The sequence below is a fragment of the Maylandia zebra genome, linkage group LG3 (assembly GCF_041146795.1).
Source record: "Maylandia zebra isolate NMK-2024a linkage group LG3, Mzebra_GT3a, whole genome shotgun sequence".
In the NCBI taxonomy this organism is placed as follows: domain Eukaryota; kingdom Metazoa; phylum Chordata; class Actinopteri; order Cichliformes; family Cichlidae; genus Maylandia; species Maylandia zebra.
The window spans coordinates 45,943,729-45,964,241 of NC_135169.1; the positions used below are offsets into that span (position 1 = coordinate 45,943,729).

Sequence of the window (20,513 nt, forward strand, 5' to 3'; positions counted from 1 at the left end):
CACAACTGGACGTACTGATGTCAGTATCCATGCATCCAGTTCCAGTTGTTAATCAGTTACAGCTACTCTGGCGTTAACGAAATTAACACCAGGTGCACTAGACAGGCAACGATGAAACAATCCCCAAAACGGCTTTACAGATGGAGGCCACTGACATTCCTCCACCCCCATCACCTTTTCTGACTCTAAGTCACAGGGTCAGTGTCACTACTGCTCTAATGAGGCCATATCTGGTCCTTCCATAGGTAGTCCAAATACTCCAGGATGGCACATCAATATGCGCCATTGCCAGAAGGTTTGCTGTGTCTCCCAGCACAGCCTCAAGAGGATGGAGGAGATTCCAGGAAACAGATAGTTATTCTAGGAGAGCTTGACGATGCCATAGAAAGTCCAAAATCCATCAGCAGGACTGGTATCTGCTCCTTTGTGCAGGGAGAGGATGAGCAGTGGAAACACCTACAATAGGACCTCCAGCAGTCCACTGTGTGACTGTCTCTGACCAAACAATCACAAACAGACTTCATGAGGGTGGCCTGAGAACCTGACATCCTCTAGTGGTCTTTGTGCTCAATGCCCGGTTTCATTGGCATTTGTCATAGAATATCAGAATTGGCAGGTCCAGCACTGTTGCCCTGTGCTTTTCACAGATGAGAGCAGGATCAGCCTGAGCACATGTGACCACGTGAAAGGGTCTGGGGAAGCCGTGCAGAACGCTGTGCTGCCTGTAACATCGTTTGGCAAGACCAGTTTGGTGGTGGGTCAGTGGTGGTCTGGGGAGGTGCACCCTTGGAGGGACCTCTACAGGATAAGCAATGGCACCCTGACTTTTATTCCTAACACATTACCCAGTCCATATCAGTATAGAGATCCAGTGTGATTTTTCTTATTGAGTATTTTCAAAATGTTTTTTTTTATTTTTGAGCAATGTATATGTATACAAATCTTTTTGCGTCCGTCTTGGCAAAAGTTAGTTATGACTTGCAATTATAGACAGCAGCAGTAAAAAATATTGTCATTGTGAAAGCTGAATACAGATTAAGTTTACAGTTACGGCTGAATGTTTTTACTGTCGTTAGGGACATGAAAACAAGGAACCAAATGCATTATTTCTCCAGAGTAAAACATGAATGTACGGGGATACTTTTACACGGTGAGACTATATATATATATACATATATATATACACACACATAGCAGAGCAGCATTAAAAGTAAACAGCATAAAGTGGAGTTGGTTCACTCCTACATGAAGCCATTTCATTGCACTAATGTTGCCATGACACTTTCTCTTCGTGAAAGTATGAATCTCTTTGGTTCATCTTCCTGCTCGCCATCTCCTGCGTCTCTCCAGGTACATGACTAATGAGGCCAGGATTTAAAAAGTCGCAAAGCCTTTGCAGAGATTTACTGTTCTATTCCTTGTTGCTCCCTTTTCTTTCAAACATAAAGGGATTGGTTGTAGAAACCCTGCTACTTCTTACATTCTTCACAGCTGATTCTAGCTGTCCACCGGGCACTGGACAGCGAGGCTTAAAATCCGGCTCTAACTCTATCTCCATGTGAGATGCCTCGAAAAAAAAAAGAAGCCAAGACCCTTCTCCTGGTGTTAATTAACTCCTCTGATGGCATTCATGCTGGAGGGGGTTGCTGATTACCACTTTTGCCAACATTTGCCTAGTTAGAATATTTAAAGATTCATAATGTTGAACTTATGCGTGTGGGCATCCGTTCCTCCCCTATTTCACTCTGCTGTGAATTTAGCTCCTGGCAAATATGCGTCCATCAGAGCCGTGGCACGGAAATTCTAATGGTGTTGCAGAAAAACAAGCATTCAGAAGGGGACTCATTAGAAGTGCGAAAACAGACTGATGGAGCCAGAAGATGGGAGGAATAAGCAAGGTAAGGTGAATGAGATGGATGGCCTGAGTCACAACGGCACCGAGGGCGATGTTGCCATTTAAACCCCGCTCACATGCACACAGGTAATTCAGCAAGGAATGGTAATGATAAGGAGAGTGGCAACAGTCAACAGCGGGACATGCTATCTTTTCATGTGCCAACTCTTGTAAATCAGCGCAGTTCCAGCAAAAAGGGTGGAAAAAAATGAGAAAAGGAAAAATGCCAGGCAAACTAGCACCACGGCACAGTGCAGAGGATAAGAAAGAGTCAGCTTTAGGATTTAAGGCACAAACATTTAGCTTTATTAGAGTCATAGGTGATCATACTTAGTCTAGAGATCTGAGTGATAAGTTATCAGGTAGCACTAAGCTTCATTAACAAGCTGCATCCATAAACTACAAGAAACACAGAGATATACATGTGACTGATTAGTAAAATAATAGAATTTCACTCACAAAAACTGAAACACAGTGAGACTGGGAATTTTAACACGAGTTTGGGGTCCATAGAGACCAAGTAAAGCGCTATACAAATACAGGCCATTCACCATTTTACCATTTGTGGGGATCAGCTAACTTTTGTTGGCTTAATTTTTCAGCCCCAGAGTTAGAAGTCTGACTGAGACACATCTGGAAACAAACCAGACACTGATGTGGCTGTGTCTTTGGGTGAGGATCTGGACGACCTACAGCAGGAGTAAGTGAAGAACGCTTCAGTGGGTTTGGAGGAACAATTTCACGAGGACAGGAAGACTTTTCCACAAGGAACTAGAGGAGTGGGGCATGTTCTCTTGTAGGCTCTCTGGAGAAGGAGGTTCTGTGTGAACTGTCATCATTATTGCATCTGGAGACCAATATGGTGCTCTACATGGATGTTGGGCTGGAAATACTGTAACGGAGGAATTTTAGACACAAGAGTCCATGCGTCAGGACTGTGATGCCAAGATGAATAGTGTGTGTGTGTGTGTGTGCCTTCCCGAGTGGCTGGATTGCCACTGATGACTGAATCAGATGATCTGTATCCTTGCTCAAACATGATTTGGTTTGAAAGTAATAATCATTTTGTTCATAATTACTCGTTGTATACAAAGTCGGTAGTTTTGACATTGTAATGTTTTAGAAAAAAACCATTCAGCAGCGGTGCTGCTGGGAAAGTGAAGACAAAGTCATTAAAACACAGACGATAAAGTGCTCAAAGCAGCAGATTGTATTTTCACTGTGGCTCAAAGGGAAGACAGTGCTTGTCTAATGAACAGGCTACCACTTGGTTCCAGACTAAAACATATTAGTAAAAAAGGCTAAAGCACAGCAACTTTTGTGAAATCTCTTACTCTTGTTTGAAATCTCGACACGTCCCATAAAACACAAAAGAAACACTAAAAAAGGAAAATATTTCATTCCCAGCTCCATATTTTTAATTCATGGACTTACTGACATAGCTTTGCATGAATGACAGCTGAAAATAAACCTTATATAACTGATACTGGGCCTTGGTGCAGACCTTACTGTAAGGTCACTCTCCTTTCAAAGCAAATATCTTCTGATTGGATTTATTATGGATATTCCCTCTCAGTGACAGATGATGCAAAAGGAGGAAAACTGTTTGAAACAGAGATTATTTGCACAACTCATTATCTAAAACATGCAGAGCATTCACCAGCAAAATACCATATATAATATGACAGCAAAGAAAAGTATAATAGGTCTCCTTTAGTTTAAGTAAAGGAATGACCTGCTGCACAAATATCATAAAGTTTAACAGTGAAATATAAGAAGCAAGGGTTGTTTTATAGTCCTATTCTACTTTATATATTAATGTGCTGGTACTATGCCATTACAATGCCACATATTAATACACACCAGTTAATTAGGTACTGCGAGGACTTGGTTGGACCCCCTTTGCCTCCAGAACTGCCTTAATTCTTCATGGCATGGATTTAATAACGTGCTGGAAAAACATTAGTGTCCAAAGTGTGAAAATATCTCTCACACCATTACACAACCACCATCACGAACCGCTGACATGTGCTGTTTTTGCAGCAGAAAGACTCAACAGACCCACCAATTATTTTCCTGTCTTTTATTTTCCAATTTTTGAGAAAAGTTTTCCAGTTCTCACAGGAGTGGCATTGGTGTGGTCTTCTGCTGCTGTAGCCCATCTGCAAGATTTGACATGTTGTGCATTTGGACATGCTTTTCTGCAAACCGTTGGTGTAACAAAAAGTTATTTGAATTACTCTTGCTTTCCTATCAGCTTGGTCTGGCCATTCAAGGCAGTTTGGTCCAGAGAACTGCTGCTCACTGGATTTTTCCCTCATACCATCACACCACCAGCAGTTTGAACCACTGACACAAAATAGAATGGATGTTTTTATGCTGTCTGCGCCAATTTCTGACACTTCCATCTGAATATCACAGCGGTAATCATGACTTAATAGACCAGGAAACATTTCTCCAATCTCCTATTGTCCAAATTTGATGAGCCCATGTGAACCGTAGCCTCAGTTTCCTGTTCTTAGCTGAAAGGAGTAGCACCCGGTGTGGTCCTCTGCTGGTGAAGCCCATCTCCTTGAAGATCTAGTGTATTGTGCATCACGAGTTCTGATACAATCATTGTAACAAGTGGTTACTTGAGTTACTGTTGCCTTCCTATCCATGACCATTTTCCTTTGATCATCAAGGTACTTGAGACCTGCCAATCACTGGATACTTTCTCTTTTCTGGACTATTCTCTATAAACCCCAGAGATGGCTGTGTGGGGAAATCCCAGTAGATCAGGAGTTTTTGAAATACTCAGGCCAAACCATCTTGATCGTGTCTACAGGACTAAATGTTACTGCCACATGACTAAGTCAACAAATGAAGTTCGCAGTAAATAACAGGCCACCGAGTGCACTGTGTGGGTCACGTAAGTGTTTCTAATAGTTTTTTGACAACAAAATGGGAATAAGATAGATGAGTGTATGGCAGCGAAGCCGAGACCTGTTAGCAGAATGAATCGGTGATGGTGTTGCATTTTCCTAATGAAACTCTGTTCTCCCTTAGAGCCCAGGATTATGTGATAACCAGGAGGGCTGGTGCCGAACGTGATTAAACACAACTTGATTTGACAAGAGAGTAAATGAAAGTATTCAGTTTGGATTCTATTATGCGCTCATTGCAGGGGCAGAAAACGCATTTATTCCCCACAATGAAACCAATTTTGCCTCGCTGGAACCAAGTTTCTCCAGCTAGGATATGTTTTTGGCCTAATTGCTGCCAGTGGCTAAGTCCTATCCATTTGCATCGATCTCCTTTGAAGAGAGATGCAGATGAGCTTAACGAGTGTGCTAATTATACTGGCTCAGTGTGGGGAGCCTGCTGTAACCGCATCTTTGTGTGTGGATATGAGCGTGCACGTGTGTGTGCTTATATTTCAGATTTTATGGTTGTGCATGCCTGCATGTTTTTGTATGTACAATTGTGTGGATACCTGCAGGGGACAAACAACCTGACATTAAGCACAGAGTGACTTAATATCACAGCAGCGTGAATGTGCTTTGATTGCATTGTTTCGAGCGGCATATAGTTGTCGGTTGTACGATCAACTACAGACCGAAAATGGAACTATTTTGTTTAAAACACCCACAACAACAATTATTTTCAGTGCTGATATGAAGATAGAGACAAATATCGTGCACGTTTGTGCGTGTACCTGAGGCTATTTTGATCCAGGGTATGTGCGTGTGTCACTCTGCCAGCCAGTGTAACAGCAACGACTGGTGTTGTCTCCCCTAGCAAACAATAGCCTGGACACACAGACAAAATGTCATTCGACAGGCCCGACTCTTCTCCCTCCCTCTCTCTTCTATCCTTCGCCTCTCTTTCTTTCTCTCTCCCACCATCTTTCCCCTTCGCTAAAAGCTATGTAATGACATGGATGAGCGACAGAGCTGGAGCATGAAAAGCTGTGACACCGGGGCACAATACGCACATTTGTGACTAAACATCTCAAAGACATGAAAGCACCCCAACGGATAGATAATTGGACGTGGTTGTGGCTTCTCAAAGCAAGCTGAAGACAGTGATGGGCTGTAGCCGTCAAAACACATCAAGGTTAATGGAGAATTTCAAAAATCTTTGGTTCTTTTTGAAAATCTGGAGGAAAAAGAGAGAGAGGGAGAGAACACCGCCCAACAGGCAAAGCTTTTGGCACAAGAATGAGGACAAGGACCAGCCGTGCTGTTTTTGATTTCTTCATGTGAGGCTCCATTTGTGTGAAAATGAAGTGTACATGCTTGCTGTCTATGCTGATTGAACACACCGCAAAACACATGTCTGGTTTGTTGAACAGGATTTCAGTTTTACACAGCTATTCTGACAGATAGATTATTCATGTTTTACTGGATAAAACATTTGTTTTTGCTCATGCAGTCCTGCTTCTGGCCTTTTTTCAAGCTTCCTCCCATTTGACTGTATTCTTCAGTTTTGTCCTAATATCTTATTTTTCCTGGTTTTGTCCAGAAATAAATACTTGTAATGTTTTGGAGCTTGGCTTACATCGCTATGAAACTCTGTGAATAGTACTACTACATCTTAGAGAGTAAATAGCAAGCGTTTGCAGACAGGTCAGCATCTTCTAATAGACAATGGCAATCCTTTAGCAACCAAAACAATCACAAGGAAGTTTTTCAACTTGCACCTGCCAACAACTTCCAGTAACCATTGTACACCCAGTTGTAGAATGCACATTTGAACTTTGTGACTGATGGTTACCAGGAAGTCTGGTCATGACTAGGCTCATGGCCTGCGTGAATAGGGATGGGTATTGTTTAGGTTTTATCCGATACCGGTGCCAAACCGGTACTTTTGAAACGGTGCGGTGCTTAAAGAATGGAGAACACAAACTTTGTCCAAAAACCTCTCATGTTTAGCTGGTTTTTTTTTTTTTGTAAAAAGATAACAATGCTAGCCTTTTCTGCAGCTATAGGGCATATATGGTATCATTCTTGGCTGGAAGCAGTACTTAAACAATGGAAAAAACACAAACTTTGTCCAAAAACCTCTCATCCGGCCATGTTGACCCAATGTGGATAGCGAGCGGGTAAATGGTAAAATGGCCTGTATTGGTATAGCGCTTTACACATCCACTGGCGCCACCGGGCCCTCTGACTACCACCAGTAGGCAACGGGTGAAGCGCCTCGCCCAAGGACACAACGACCGAGACTGTCCAAGCCAGGGGTTGAACCGGCAACCCTCCGATTACAAGGCAAACTCCCAACTCTTGAGCCACGACCCACATGGAACTTTATATTTTAATGTTTTCCCATATTACTTTTGCTTTTGCTATGAGAAAAAATCAGAGTGCAAAAGTGAGTAAATTGATAACACTTCCAACAGTGTAACAAAGCAAAGTCTTCATTTCTGAAAGCGTCACTCAGAGTGTAGCTTATATCTTGAAATAATGGCGTCTTTGGGGTCTTGCTGAGGCACTTCCATCTGTCTTGTTACCTGCAGAAGAAAAACAAAGTGGAATCCTTATTTGTTTGTTGATGAGACAGCCTGTTCCCACTTTGTTTGTCTTACACTTAAATTCTTTTGAGAACAAAGATGCATCACCAACAGACGTACCTAACTATACAGCTAACAAGGAAATTGGATTTACAAAACAACCCAAGGCAGTGCTTTAAGTTGGAGGGAAAATGAAATTTCTGCTGTATATACACTGTTTTTTCTTTCCAAACGAGCTCCATGTAACCCCAGAAAAACTTTGTTAATATAATTCTTATTGTTATCTGTTGTTTGTGTTTTGTTTTACTTGCAAACATCGTCCAAAAGAGTAATGAGACAAACATAAGACTGTCCAGTACCAGTACATATACAGGCATATGTGCATGCTTCAGCTAGTTGGCTAAATGCTCCCATTTGGCTTCCACTATATAAAAAAGCAATTGTTAGACTCATGTTAGCTGGCAATTTAGCAAACTAGCCAATTAACATTTTGAAAAGATGACTTTGGTTCTGATAAAATTAGCAAGTGAGATATAGTTAGCCAATTTAATTGATTTCAGTTTGATTCATACATTGCTACATCAACAGTCACCTGAAGGTGATATTGTAAGGTAAAAGCCTACAGTGCTAAAAAGAAAACCCCAATAATCAGACAGTCTCGTAATGGTAAATGGATGAGTTTTTATGGAGCGCTTTCCTACTCTACTTGAGCATTCAAAGCACTTTATACAAGATGTTTTCTATCTAACATTCACACTCTGACGGATGCATCGCAGAACAACTCAGGGTTCAGTATTTTGCCCAAGAATACTCTGGCATGCAGACTGGAGCAGCATCAAACCACCAGCCTTCAGATTAGTAGATGACCTGCTCTAACTCCTGAGCTACAGCCGCCAAGTACTAATCAAGCCAGACCCTGTTGAGAGTGGGCACGCTCAGGGTGGTATGATTGTCAGCCACAGCACTTGGTGACAGTGGGAAGAAAGAACTGTCTTTTAACAAGCAGAGTCTGAACAAACGTATCTCAAGCAGGGACAGCTACACTATACTGCCAAATGTATTTGCTTATTTTCCTTCACATGCTTATGGTGTTGAGTGACATCCCACTCTTAGTCAACAGGGTTCAAAATGACGTTGGCCCACTCTTTGCAGCTATAACAACGTCGCCTCTTCTGAGAAGGCTTTCCACAAGGTTTAGGAGTATGTTTTGGGGACTTCCTGACCATTCTTCCAGAAGCGCTTTGGTAAGATCAGACACTGGTGGACTAAACGGCCTGCCGCAGTCGCCACTCTAATTCATCCCAAGTGTGTTCTATCAGGTTGAGGTCAGGACTCTGTGCATGCCAATCAAGTTCTTGCACACCAAACTCACTCATCCATGTCTTCACGGACCTGGTGTGCAGTCATGTTGGAAGAGGAAAGGGCCATTCCCAAACTATTCCCACAAAGTTTGGAGCATGGAATTGTCCAAAATGTTTTGGTATGCTGAAGCAACAAGAGTTCTGTAGCGACTGACTCCAAAGAAGTCAGTTGCTACAAATGGTGACCAAATGGTGATCATTTGGTGACCCTGCTCTGTGATTTGGCTGGGTTGTTGTCATTTGCAGTCACGTCCACACCTGTTACACAGGTGACATCCTATAGTTCATTTGCAAACGTTTGTAGAAGTAGGCTGTATCCCATTTCAGGGTCTGCAGCCTTAAAGTACGCAGCCTTAACGGTCCACACGGGCCGCGTACTCAAAGACCGCTAAGGCCGGAAGTGCGAGGCTTGTGAAATGGGACGGTCTAGCCTCCGTCGTGCTGCCCAGGTTGCCTAGCAACCATGACACTAACAGCTGGAAACGTTTCATACAGCTTTGTTTGACAGGAATGAAGGAGAAAATCTTTTGTTCATTTGTTTGTTTGTTTCTACATTAGCTTTGATTTGACAAGTATCTGAGGCTGAGACCACAGGACTGTGAAATCATGATTATTGGGCTTCATTTCTGTACTGAACAGTCATTTAAGATTAGCTAGTAAATAACAATTAGCTAATGTTGTTCATGAGACTAAGGTCATCTCACTTTGGTAATGTAAATATAATATGGCCAATATTAAAGTTATAATTTCAATCATTATTAGTTATTACAGCAGTGAATGAACTCTGTTTCAAATAATGAGCTTCAGTAAAGATTCAAGCTGCATTTATTTATATTATTTATATTTCCTGTCACCTTAAATCTTCACTCAAAGACAGTGTTATGGATAGGCGTAGCTTTGGGTCACGTGGTGTCTGTAATAGTGATTGCTATATCACCTGTTCACGGCCCGAGGGAAATTTTGTGAATGAGTGGGTGATGGGGGAAGTCGACTTTTGCTGACCGCTCAAGCTTGGAATGTTTTTGATCACTGTTTTTCTACGGATTTTAAGGATTTGATAACAAATAAAGGAGTTTTAACTTGGAACTTTGACTAACGTTTTAAACAGCGGGCGCGTCAACATTATTCCCCTATTCAGCTGCTCGGCGACTCAAAGGCTTGAAAGTCGCCAATATTTGTCAGCAAAAAGTGCGACGGCAATGGACCGTCCCACAATCAGCGCTGAATAAACGCCGATGCGAGCCCACACACCGCCGCCACTACACCCAAGCGGCTAGACCGACAGATAAGGAGAAGACGACGGTGGTATGTAAACTGTGTTTTTGTGCTGCGTATTGTTTGTTTGAACGCAGTTTGGATTCTGACCATACGAAGATGTTTTTGTGACACGCCCACCGCTACGTTTGCTGTTGGATTTGGTGTGTGTGAGTTGTGGCTCTGCAGGCGTTCAACTGAGTTTGAAGGAATTGCTGTTGCCTTTGTTTTGGATTTTGGCATGCTGCTTATGTTGAATGCTTAAAATGAGTGGATCACAGGCTGCATCTGTTGTTGGAAAAACTGAAAAGGATAAAAGAATAACTTCCCTCACTGAGAAAGCTCTTGCAAACAAAATTGAAACCATCCAAACAGATCGGAAAAGGCATGTAAACAAAATGAAAAGTGTTATTATGTCTCTTAAAGAGCTAATGAAAGATGATAAAAATCATTCACAAGTCAAAAAACAGTTTGATGAGTTAACACACCTGTTTAAGGATGCCAGTGCATTGCATGAATCTTTACTTTCTCTAATCTCATTTGATGAGAAAGATAAACAAAATACATGGTTCTCAAGCATCTCTAAATACAATAAAGGGTTTATGGAGGATGTTAACATATGGCTTTCTGAAACTGATAAACATTCAGGGAGGCCATCATCTGACAAGGCACAGTCACAGGAAACTTCCCTGGGAGGAGAAGTGGAGGTTCGAGAGCACACTGGAAAAGAACCACAATTATCTCTTAATCCTCAGAATGATGTTAATGATGACGTGTTGCCATCCGACAGTGTGTCAAATCAAGGCAGTAGGTCAAGCTCAAGAGTATCATCTACTTCATCTGCATGTCTCAGGGCAGAAGCTGAAATGGCCGCCTTGCTCGCACGTCAACATATGCTGAAAGAAAAACACTCTCTTGAAGAACAAGAGGAACAATGGACTACTTGCACTAACACTTCCGCGTTCTATGTAGTCCTGCTCCAGTGCTTCCGGTGCGGTTAAACCATGGCGACGTTCTACACTCGATGCCTACAAGAGCTCCCAAAATTGAACATCACCGATGTTCATCGGATTTGCAGAGTGACGACTACCCCCGCCAGCAAATTAGATAAAGGATTTAAGTTATATGCTGCATCATATATACACAACTACGAAGGTAAGAAAACGTAAATTAACCGACAAAGAAACGCTAGCTAACGTCAAATGCAAACACTACGTTACTCCGCTATGTCCTTCATTTAATGTCAGTTCTCTACATTACATGTTTTCTTAAACGGTGTTTTATGTCGTCCTAAACTATAGTTGAGGTTTTCTTAACTAATGTCACTTTTGTTGTTAGACACTGTTATATTAGCGTTAGGTAGTTGGCTAACTATGGAGGTAGTTAACTACCTAATGCTACTCTTGCTAAGTGTAAAATATATATGTTTAAGACATGCTGAAATGAGTAATACAGAAATAATGCTAATGGTACTTGTATCTTTATTCAGTGTCCAATAAAGACAGGTTGTCAGGGGAGGTCGGTGTGAGAGCCCTGTGCTACAGGTCGATGAGGAAGAGTGAGGCACCACACAGACTAAGTGTAGGCAGGAAGCTGTGTAAAGTTGTTAATCCCCGTTCAGTGGGGTTCAGTTCATTTAAGCATTAGTTAAGTTCATTCCTAAAGGCCCATCAACTTGAATGTTTTCCTTGTCTCCCTGCTTTATCACTCCTAATTTGACTAGTCAGATAGTTAAATCAACGTGTGTTTGGGTGATCAGAAACATTTGACAACAAGTTAATACTGCAAATATACACAATCTAAGTTATTACAGTTATCAAGCATGGTTAAGTTGTTTTAATAGGGAGAGAAGGAAACACTAAGCATTCAGGAGGGTGCGTAACCATAACACTGAACTATGTTCCTGTTCGGCTCTTCCATGAAGATGTTACATTTTTAATTTTCGTTCTTTCTTCTTAGATTAAGCTTCTGGATTCATCGCCGGTGATACTGACACATAGCCAGTGCTCCTGTGTGGCAGGCGCTGTTATGTGCAATCACACAGTGGCACTGCTCTTCCAAACAGCACACTACTCACAACTCAGAGTGCCGGTTGTCCCCCCTGTGCATAGCTGCACGGAATCTGAACAGCAATGGCACAAGCCACGGACAGTGGTAATTTAAATGAGGTTAAAGTTTGTGAATTAGTCCATGTTTACATATGAACAGCAACACCATCCATAGTAAATGTGTCTTCTGTTAGGGTGTGAAGCCAGGACCCATCAACTCCATGATCTTCACTAAGCCAGTACCAAATAGGATGGCCCAGACTGGAGTACGGTAATTACATTTGTAAAATTTGGTTTCATGTGTTACAAATGTATGTTGCTATTTTTTTCATACATACATGTGTCAGAATAGGTATTAATTTACATACAACATTACACTTTCTGAAGACGGCTAACGCAGTCATGTACATATACATCCCAGTCTCTAACTTATGCACCACTGTTTTACACCTTTTAGTTTTTAGTTTAGTTGTTGTTCAGTATAATAACCTTCTCCCTTACATTATTGTCATTGATGTTTTCTTTAGGAGTGGCTTCTACAGAGGCATGGTGGGTCCGTTACCAGATCCCTGCTTGTTCAGAATAACGGAGGCATATGCAAAATTTAATATTGAGGACAGGCCACTTGTGACCACAATGAACATGAGACCTGACAAGCCCCTTGTGGAAAGTGCCTTTGGGCTGGTGCAGGAGGGCAGTGTTCTGTCATATCAGCAGCCGGTTTTGACAACCCGGTACATCACACTACACCGCGATGCACCACCAACACCGCACTTGCCTCTGGAGGGGTATGACATCTTGCCATCAGATTGTGTGTTTGTGTGCTCAGAAGAAGAGCTTCTGCATCTGAAAAGCTTGTCTGTAACTCTGGAAATGGCTCACAAAATAGAGGAAGCTACACGTGAGCAAAGCTCTTCGTCTGAGTGGCATCAGCTCCGCAGGCCCAGAGTGACTGCCTCTAGGTTTCGGGAGGTGTATCACGTCAGAGGCCAGAGCTCGGCCGAGTCACTAGCAGAGCGTATATTGAAGGGAACAAGGCAGACAGCAGACATGAGGAGAGGAACTGAGATGGAGCCTGCAATAGCAGCAGAGTATAGTAGGCTAATGAATGTTAACTACTCACCCTGGCTTGCTGCATCTCCTGATGGTGTTGTTTTTGACCCCAATGAATACCCCCAGTTTGGCTTCGTCGAATTCAAATGTCCCAATGTACAAAACTTTATTGACTGCAAATATGTGCAGATGGAATGTGGTACCCCTAAACTAAAAAAGAGCCACGCATATTACTGGCAAGTGCAAGGACAACTGCTCATCAGTGGGATGCAGTGGTGTGACTTTGTTGTGTGGGCACAAGAGGACTACCTAGTGCAAAGAATATACATGGATACAGATGTGCACAATGCAATCAGAGAAAAGGCAGACTATTTCTTTTTTTTACATATATATGCCAAGATACCTGTGTTTGGAAAAAATGAACAGTGAAAACGGCAAAAAGAAAAACAGATCCTTCAGGCTGGCTGGAACAAAATAACTGATGTTTTATTTTCAATATATTTCATGAATTCTTTTGTTGTTACATGTTACCTTTATGTGACATCAATAAACTGTTATTTAAGCAATGGCATCAATTTAATTTTTAAAAACACACATTAAAACATTGAATTTGTGCAGAACTTATTTACATGGTAAGTATTTAAAACTCCATGCCTAGCATACTGATATACATTTAGACAATAACACAACTGAACTGTAGAAAATAACAAATGGTATTTTTGATGTTACAAAAGTTCAATGTCACTTATGGTTTTAAAACGATTTAGTGATTTACTTTATAATTTTGATAAATAGTTTTGTTGAATCTGAATAGTAATAATAGTAATATAATTAAACAGTATTATTAACATTAAACATTTGCAATGAATTTGAATTATCAATAACTGAAACTCAACTATCGGCACTCAAGTACCAGTTCTGTAATCAAGTATTGTCAGCTGAGAAGGAAGAAATTCAACTGTAGTGGCCTCAGCTGCAGGTCATTTTCCATAAGTTACTTGTACTGGCACTGGTGTCTTGGGAAAAATCCATCTTGTCTCACTTAACCCATTTTTTTAACTAATGCTGTGTTCTGGTAATTTGACAGCATACATGCCACTGCAAACAGTTGGTTGATATTATAAACATGTGACATGGTAATGATGCTATCAAAAAGTTTGTTCTGTTTGATCCTCCTAATGACTCGCTCCACATGTACCCTGAGTCTGGCTATGGCCTGCGTCTCCTTAACCTGGTATGCTGGCATCTGCTTCTGCTTAGATAGAAAAGGTGGGCAGTACACTTCGCATTTACAACAATCAGTGATTAGGAAGCCCTTATCTACCATCACTGCCATGTCTTCAGTCAACTTCTCAGCAATGCCTGATTGTTTGAATAGTTCCTTGTCACTAACCGAACCAGCATACAGATTAGAGATGAATGTCACTGGACCATGTGGAGCTATGCCAACCAGGGCTTTCATCGTACAGTGAGATTTGTACGAAGAGTACATTTCACTTTGGAGAAGTGGTGAGGATGGTGTCTGACACCTCAGCTCTGTACAGTCAAGGATCATCTGGGTGTCTGAGAAATCTTTGAATTCCTCAGGGAGGTAAGCTTGCACTTCTTCACGTGTAAGCCAGATGCACTGAGACCCCAGTGCAGTGGCAAGAAAATTTGTCCATGTTGCAATAATGCGGCTCACTGTGGACTGGTGTATGTTAAATCGGTGTGCCAGGTCCCTCTCCTTCAAACCAACTGACAGGAAAACCAGGAAAAGAAAAAACTCGTCAATTGGCTGTAGCAGCTGCCTCTGGAAGGTGAAAACAAAAGGGAAAATGTTACTCCTTAAGCTATGAACTAGTAAAATTATTCTTTTCTTGGCTAAATGTTTTGTAATGGTTAGGCATATCATACTGTACCATGGGGTAAACAATGAGGTGCTGTAGTGCACAGGTGTATGTATGTAAAGGATACTGAGTCTAGCATACATACACCTGTGTATGTATGCTACTGTACATAATGTAATGTTATTGTACATAAATACAATAACATTACACCTCTAGTTCTAACTACCAACAAACCCATAACCTACTGTTGATGTGCGTGCAGGTGTCAACACTTCTTCGTTCCGATTGGCAGCTGACTTGGCTCTTGAAACCCGGATCATTTTATAGATGCAAGGCTCAATCAAAACCCAGAATGCCATCAAATGATCATAGCTTGGAAATCTATTCACGAGAGAGACATACATCATGTCAATCATTAATTAACATTACACACTGACATAAAAATAATGTGATCTGTGACAAATATGCTAATGGAATGCTGTATAAAATAGTCTGATTAAGAGTATTTGGTGTTGTATTTTACCTGTAGCATTAGGATATCGTTTAAATACTAAAGCATCTACATAAAACATACAATCAGCAGAGAAAAAGTAAATTTCTATTTTGTTTTCATTAAGACTGGAAAAACTTTCGAAATTTAACTGATGGTGACCTTGGTATATTTTAAACAGTTAGCTTGAATAGAACTTAGATGTACCTGGTATAGAATCGGATGTCAGTGTCGGAGCCAGCAAAACGCTGTAACCCAAATTCTCGCTGGACACGTAACTCCTGTATTTCCTTCCTCAGAGTCTCCACGTCTTCGGACAGGTCTTCTGCAGCTGATGCAGATATGTCCAATGCAGATGGCTCAGGGACTGAGCAGTAGTCATGATCTCTTGTAAGACTGTGCTCTTCTTGATCGTCAGGAGGAACTAGTTCAGGGCGTCGCTCCGTTCTCTCCCAAACACTACGCCGCGGTGGTTCAACTTTATAGCCATTCCACTCAAAAAGTGTTGGTACAGCACCTTTAATAAGCCGCCTTCGACCATCGAGGGTTGTTGGCTCTATGAGTTGATCACTGGCAAAGTGTCTGCAGCAGACCCTGGTGTGAGAGGTAATCGTGAAATGATCCCGGCGTATATTTACCAGCCATTGTCTTCTCAAGTCGGAATGGGTCGGAAAGGCATGAAAACTTAGTATGCCGTTAAATTTGGCTGAAGCTGAACAAAGTGGGACACAGCAATGCTCGGAGTATTTCTTCTCCTGTTTTTGAAAATGTTCTGTTTTAAATACTTTTTATACTCATTCTGAAGCGACATTAGCATAGCTACCGATAGATAAGCAAACGTACCGGAAACGCACAAGCGGTACTATTTGGAAACGGAAATACGTCACATGCCCTAGTGCAAGTAGTCTATTGAGGAGAAAGAAAGAACAACTTCAGCTTGAAGCAGATATAGCTGCAACTGTTGCAAAGGTGAACGTGCTGAGAACTGGATCCGCTATGCGGAGCGTCGCTTCACGGAAATCTAATGGAATGGAATCATATTTTAAAACAAAGGGAAACAGCCTTGAAATTCTTAATGCGGATGCAGAGACTTTTGTTCCTCAGACGCTTACAAAAGGAAATGCAATCACTGGGAATGCAGAGCTTCAAGTAAAAACAGTGCAACAGAATATCAAAAGGGAAAGGCCTGCACCAGCTTTTATGGGGCCTTCTGATGCTTTTGGATCAATTCCACCTTTGCCTAAGCTACAAGCTGCTCTTCCAGTAGCCAATGAAAATCTGTTGTCCATTATGGAAAAACAAAATGAATTAACTTGTATGTTGGTCCATCAGCAAAGTCTTTCTTCACTGCCCAAAAGGGAGATTCAAACCTTTGATGGTGACCCTTTACATTTTCAGGCCTTTATGCGCTCGTTTGAACAGGTCATAGAAGCAAAGACTGGCGATGCTGGTGACTGCCTGCATTATCTTGCACAGTACACCAAGGGGCAGCCCAATGAACTTGTTAAAAGCTGCCAACATATGTCTGGAAGTGCTGGATATGTAAAGGCAAAGACTCTGTTGTATGAGCACTTTGGGAATGGACATGTGATTGCATCTGCCTATTTGAACAAAGTTCACTCATGGCCACTGATTAGATCGGAAGATGGAAAAGCTCTTCAGGCATATTGTTTGTTCTTACGTGGATGCTGCAATGCAATGGAAGAGATTAATGATCTCTCTGAATTAAATACACCTGCCAATATGCTTGCTGTGATTAGAAGACTGCCATATAAGTTAAAAGACAAATGGCGAACAGTAGCATATGACATTCAGGAGAGGCAACATCGCAGAGCCGCATTCATTGACATTGTTTCCTTCCTTGAGCGTCAAGTTAAAATTGTAACAGATCCCATCTTTGGAAATCTATGTGACGTTCCAGCAACACATCTAGCAGCCAAGGGCAGCAATGGAGGGAAATGTTCTCCACATCTAAAAGCTAAAGGAAGTAGCTTCGCCACAACAGTCTCTGACGTCGAGAGACAGAATCAGATAGAGGCTCAAGATCGTCACAGCACTGTGAAGGCTTGTTTTTTCTGCAAAGGCGGACACACACTGGAGTCATGTGCTCTGCTTGATAAGAAACCTCATGATGAGAAGATTTCTTTTCTTAAAAAGAACCGCATTTGTTTTGGCTGTTTGTGTACTGGGCACATAAGCAAAGAATGCAGAAAACGCCTTTCATGTAAAATCTGTGGCCTCCGACATGCAAGTATACTCCATATCCACGACAAAGAGAAGAATGAAGTCAAACCTAATAATGAGGCAGATAACATTCCTGTTACGATCCAGACTAGTGGTCTTACTGGGGCCGGTGAACAGGACTGTAAGCTTGCCATTGTGCCAGTTAAAGTAAAATCAAAGAGAGGTCAAAGAATAGTGGAAACGTATGCCTTTCTGGACCATGGGAGTTCAGCATCCTTTTGTACAGTGGGTCTTATGGACAAGCTGAATATTGCTGGGAGGAAGACAAAGATTCTCCTGCACACCATGGGACAGGAGAAAGTGGTGGACAGTTTCATTGTACCTGAACTTGAAGTTGCTGGATTGGACAGTGACATGTACTGTGATATGCCTAACCTCTTCACTCAGCATAAAATGCCTGTAGATACTGGTAACATCCCAAATCAACAAGACCTGGATGACTGGCCACATTTGAAGCACGTTCATTTGCCAGAAATTAAGGCCAATGTTGAGCTTTTGATTGGCATGAATATGCCCAGAGCTCTAGAACCTTTGGAGGTCATCCGGAGTGTAGGTGATGGACCCTTTGCCATTAGGACTGTGCTCGGCTGGACTGTGAATGGGCCACTTAATCGAGAATGCTGTGGAAGGCCAGGATGTTTGGCAACAGTTACCGCCAACAGAGTTTCTGCTGTCATACTGGACAAGCTATGGAAACAGCAGTTCAAGATGGATTTTCCTGAGAGCAGCAATGATGAACAGATGGGGCTGTCAAAGGAAGACTTGAAGTTCCTGGAATTGCCCAGCAAGACGGTGACTTTGGGGGATTGGCACTACAGCATTGCCCTGCCACTAAAAGACCGAGACATAAGAATGCCTGACAACCGTGCAATTGAGCAACGAGCCTTAGGTTTGAAGAAAAGGTTCATCAGAGATAAAGACTTTCACAAAGACTACACTGCCTTCATGACAGATCTTATATCTAGAGGATATGCAAAGAGAGTCCCAGTCACAGAATTAGAGCGCCAGAAATGGGGAAGGATTAAACGCAACTTCGTTCCCGGAGATGTGGTCCTTATAGTGGATGATTCTGCACCTCGTGGTTCCTGGATCATTGGGAGAGTCACCGGAGCTGCACCAGATGAAAAGGGGCTTGTGCGTCAGGTCTGGATTAAGACCCCAACCAGCCATGTGTGCAGACCCATCACAAAGATATGCCTTCTTCAGGAGACTTCTGACCCATGATTATGACATTTTGACACAGTGTGACATAACTAACTTTGAATTGACTTTAATGTTATGAGATGTACATTACAGACTGACTATATTTAGGCTAAGTGCTGGTAACCTCTGGCCTATGACTGACTGACCATGTGCAGACAGAAGAGAAGACATGAGAAAATAACTTTGGTGGACTTTTTGAGTATGTTATGTTGTCTCACTGGGTGTCTGTGATATGATGAAGTGTGTGTTGTGAGTTGTGGTGTTGGATGTGTAATTATTACTGTAAAAATGTAATAATTAGGGGCCGGAATGTTATGGATAGGCGTAGCTTTGGGTCACGTGGTGTCTGTAATAGTGATTGCTATATCACCTGTTCACGGCCCGAGGGAAATTTTGTGAATGAGTGGGTGATGGGGGAAGTCGACTTTTGCTGACCGCTCAAGCTTGGAATGTTTTTGATCACTGTTTTTCTACGGATTTTAAGGCTTTGATAACAAATAAAGGAGTTTTAACTTGGAACTTTGACTAACGTTTTAAACAGCGGGCGCGTCAACATTATTCCCCTATTCAGCTGCTCGGCGACTCAAAGGCTTGAAAGTCGCCAATAGACAGGTTTCTTTGACACTGTATATATAACTGTGTTATATAGATGAGAGACAAATATTGTTCTTTTAATATGTTGGCATTACTAAATTTGTCTCAGTGCTTACTTTAAATATCCATAAAATCATCACATTCTCTGTAAGATTAACGTCAACTATTGAACGGCGTATATTTTAAAGTAAAGGCTTTAAAACCAAGTTAGTACTAACATCGCTAATGTCACATAACTTTGCCGACATGTGGCCAACAGTAATGTTTTAATGTTCTTTGTTATTAAACACTCGCACATAAATAAGTGACATAATATTCAGTACTTACTTTTAAAGGTTTACTCTTCGGGCGCCCCTCTTTCGCTGTTTTTTTTTTTTTTTTTTTTTTTTTTTTTTTTTTTTTTTTTTTTTTACCGGCAAAATTATCCACACCCACCGCTGCGCTATGCATTCTGGGATATGTTGGGCCATGAAGTCTACACTGCCACACCCTTAAAATTCAGTGAAATAAAGGACGCATTTGAGGGCCGCATTTCGAGCAGCCTTTGAATTGGGACAGCCTTCGTCGTGTCGCTGTGACATAATTGGCCTTAAAATGCGGCCTTTAAGGCTGCAGACCCTGAATTGGGATACAGCCGTAGTCTGCATGCCTAGGTGCTTGATTTTATACACCTTTGGCAATGGAAGTGATTGGAACACCTGAATTCAATGATCTGAATGTGTGAGTGAATACTTTTGGCAATATAGTCTATGTTCTGCAACCATTTGGGGGATGAGGGTAAAAAGAATATAGAAAAGCAGTGCATAGAGGCAAGGACAAAAGTATTAAACTATGGGAGAGAGTAGGAAAAAGGTAATGACAGCAGAAGTGTTCAGTTAAATTCAAAATTGGATATCACAGGGTGCCAATGAATAGAAGCCAGTATGGGAAAAATGTGATCTCTCTTTCTAGTCCTTTTCTCACTGTAACATTTTGGATCAACTGAAGGCTTTTTAGGGATTTTCACCAACACAGCAACAGTAAAAGCACTCCACTCAAGGCTTCATAAT

General features: G+C 41.7%; 2 protein-coding genes across 3 annotated transcripts; one reads left to right on the forward strand and one right to left on the reverse strand.

Moving 5' to 3' along the window:
- Positions 1–9,616: 9,616 nt before the first annotated feature.
- Positions 9,617–13,701, forward strand: LOC112430892 (uncharacterized). Of its 2 annotated transcripts, XM_076881941.1 has the most exons (5): positions 9,617–11,158; positions 11,493–11,584; positions 11,963–12,157; positions 12,246–12,322; positions 12,579–13,701. In XM_076881941.1, the coding sequence occupies exons 1-5, from the start codon at positions 11,008–11,010 to the stop codon at positions 13,531–13,533; spliced, it is 1,470 nt and encodes a 489-aa protein (XP_076738056.1). In that variant the 5' UTR covers positions 9,617–11,007; the 3' UTR covers positions 13,534–13,701. The 2 variants fall into 2 exon arrangements, with proteins under 2 accessions (XP_076738056.1, XP_076738057.1); XM_076881942.1 differs by lacking the exon at positions 11,493–11,584.
- A 445-nt stretch (positions 13,702–14,146) lies between these two features.
- Positions 14,147–16,887, reverse strand: LOC101482357 (uncharacterized). Its single transcript, XM_076882249.1, has 4 exons — positions 16,824–16,887; positions 15,631–16,207; positions 15,179–15,314; positions 14,147–14,896 (listed from the first exon to the last, which is right to left on the reverse strand). Exons 1-4 carry the CDS (start codon positions 16,885–16,887, stop codon positions 14,147–14,149), a joined length of 1,527 nt encoding a protein of 508 aa, XP_076738364.1.
- Positions 16,888–20,513: the final 3,626 nt, after the last annotated feature.

Bases quoted from the DNA above. Each gene is read 5' to 3' on its own strand.
- LOC112430892 (XM_076881941.1), top strand. From the start codon at position 11,008: ATGGCGACGTTCTACACTCGATGCCTACAAGAGCTCCCAAAATTGAAC. The intron at 12,158-12,245 runs GTAATTTAAATG...GTCTTCTGTTAG, and splicing joins GGCACAAGCCACGGACAGTG to GGTGTGAAGCCAGGACCCAT. The intron at 12,323-12,578 runs GTAATTACATTT...TGTTTTCTTTAG, and splicing joins ATGGCCCAGACTGGAGTACG to GAGTGGCTTCTACAGAGGCA.
- LOC101482357 (XM_076882249.1), bottom strand. From the start codon at position 16,887: ATGCAGGCAGTCACCAGCATCGCCAGTCTTTGCTTCTATGACCTGTTC. The intron at 15,315-15,630 runs GTACATCTAAGT...TCTCGTGAATAG, and splicing joins GACATCCGATTCTATACCAG to ATTTCCAAGCTATGATCATT. The intron at 14,897-15,178 runs GTAGGTTATGGG...TTCACCTTCCAG, and splicing joins CACCTGCACGCACATCAACA to AGGCAGCTGCTACAGCCAAT.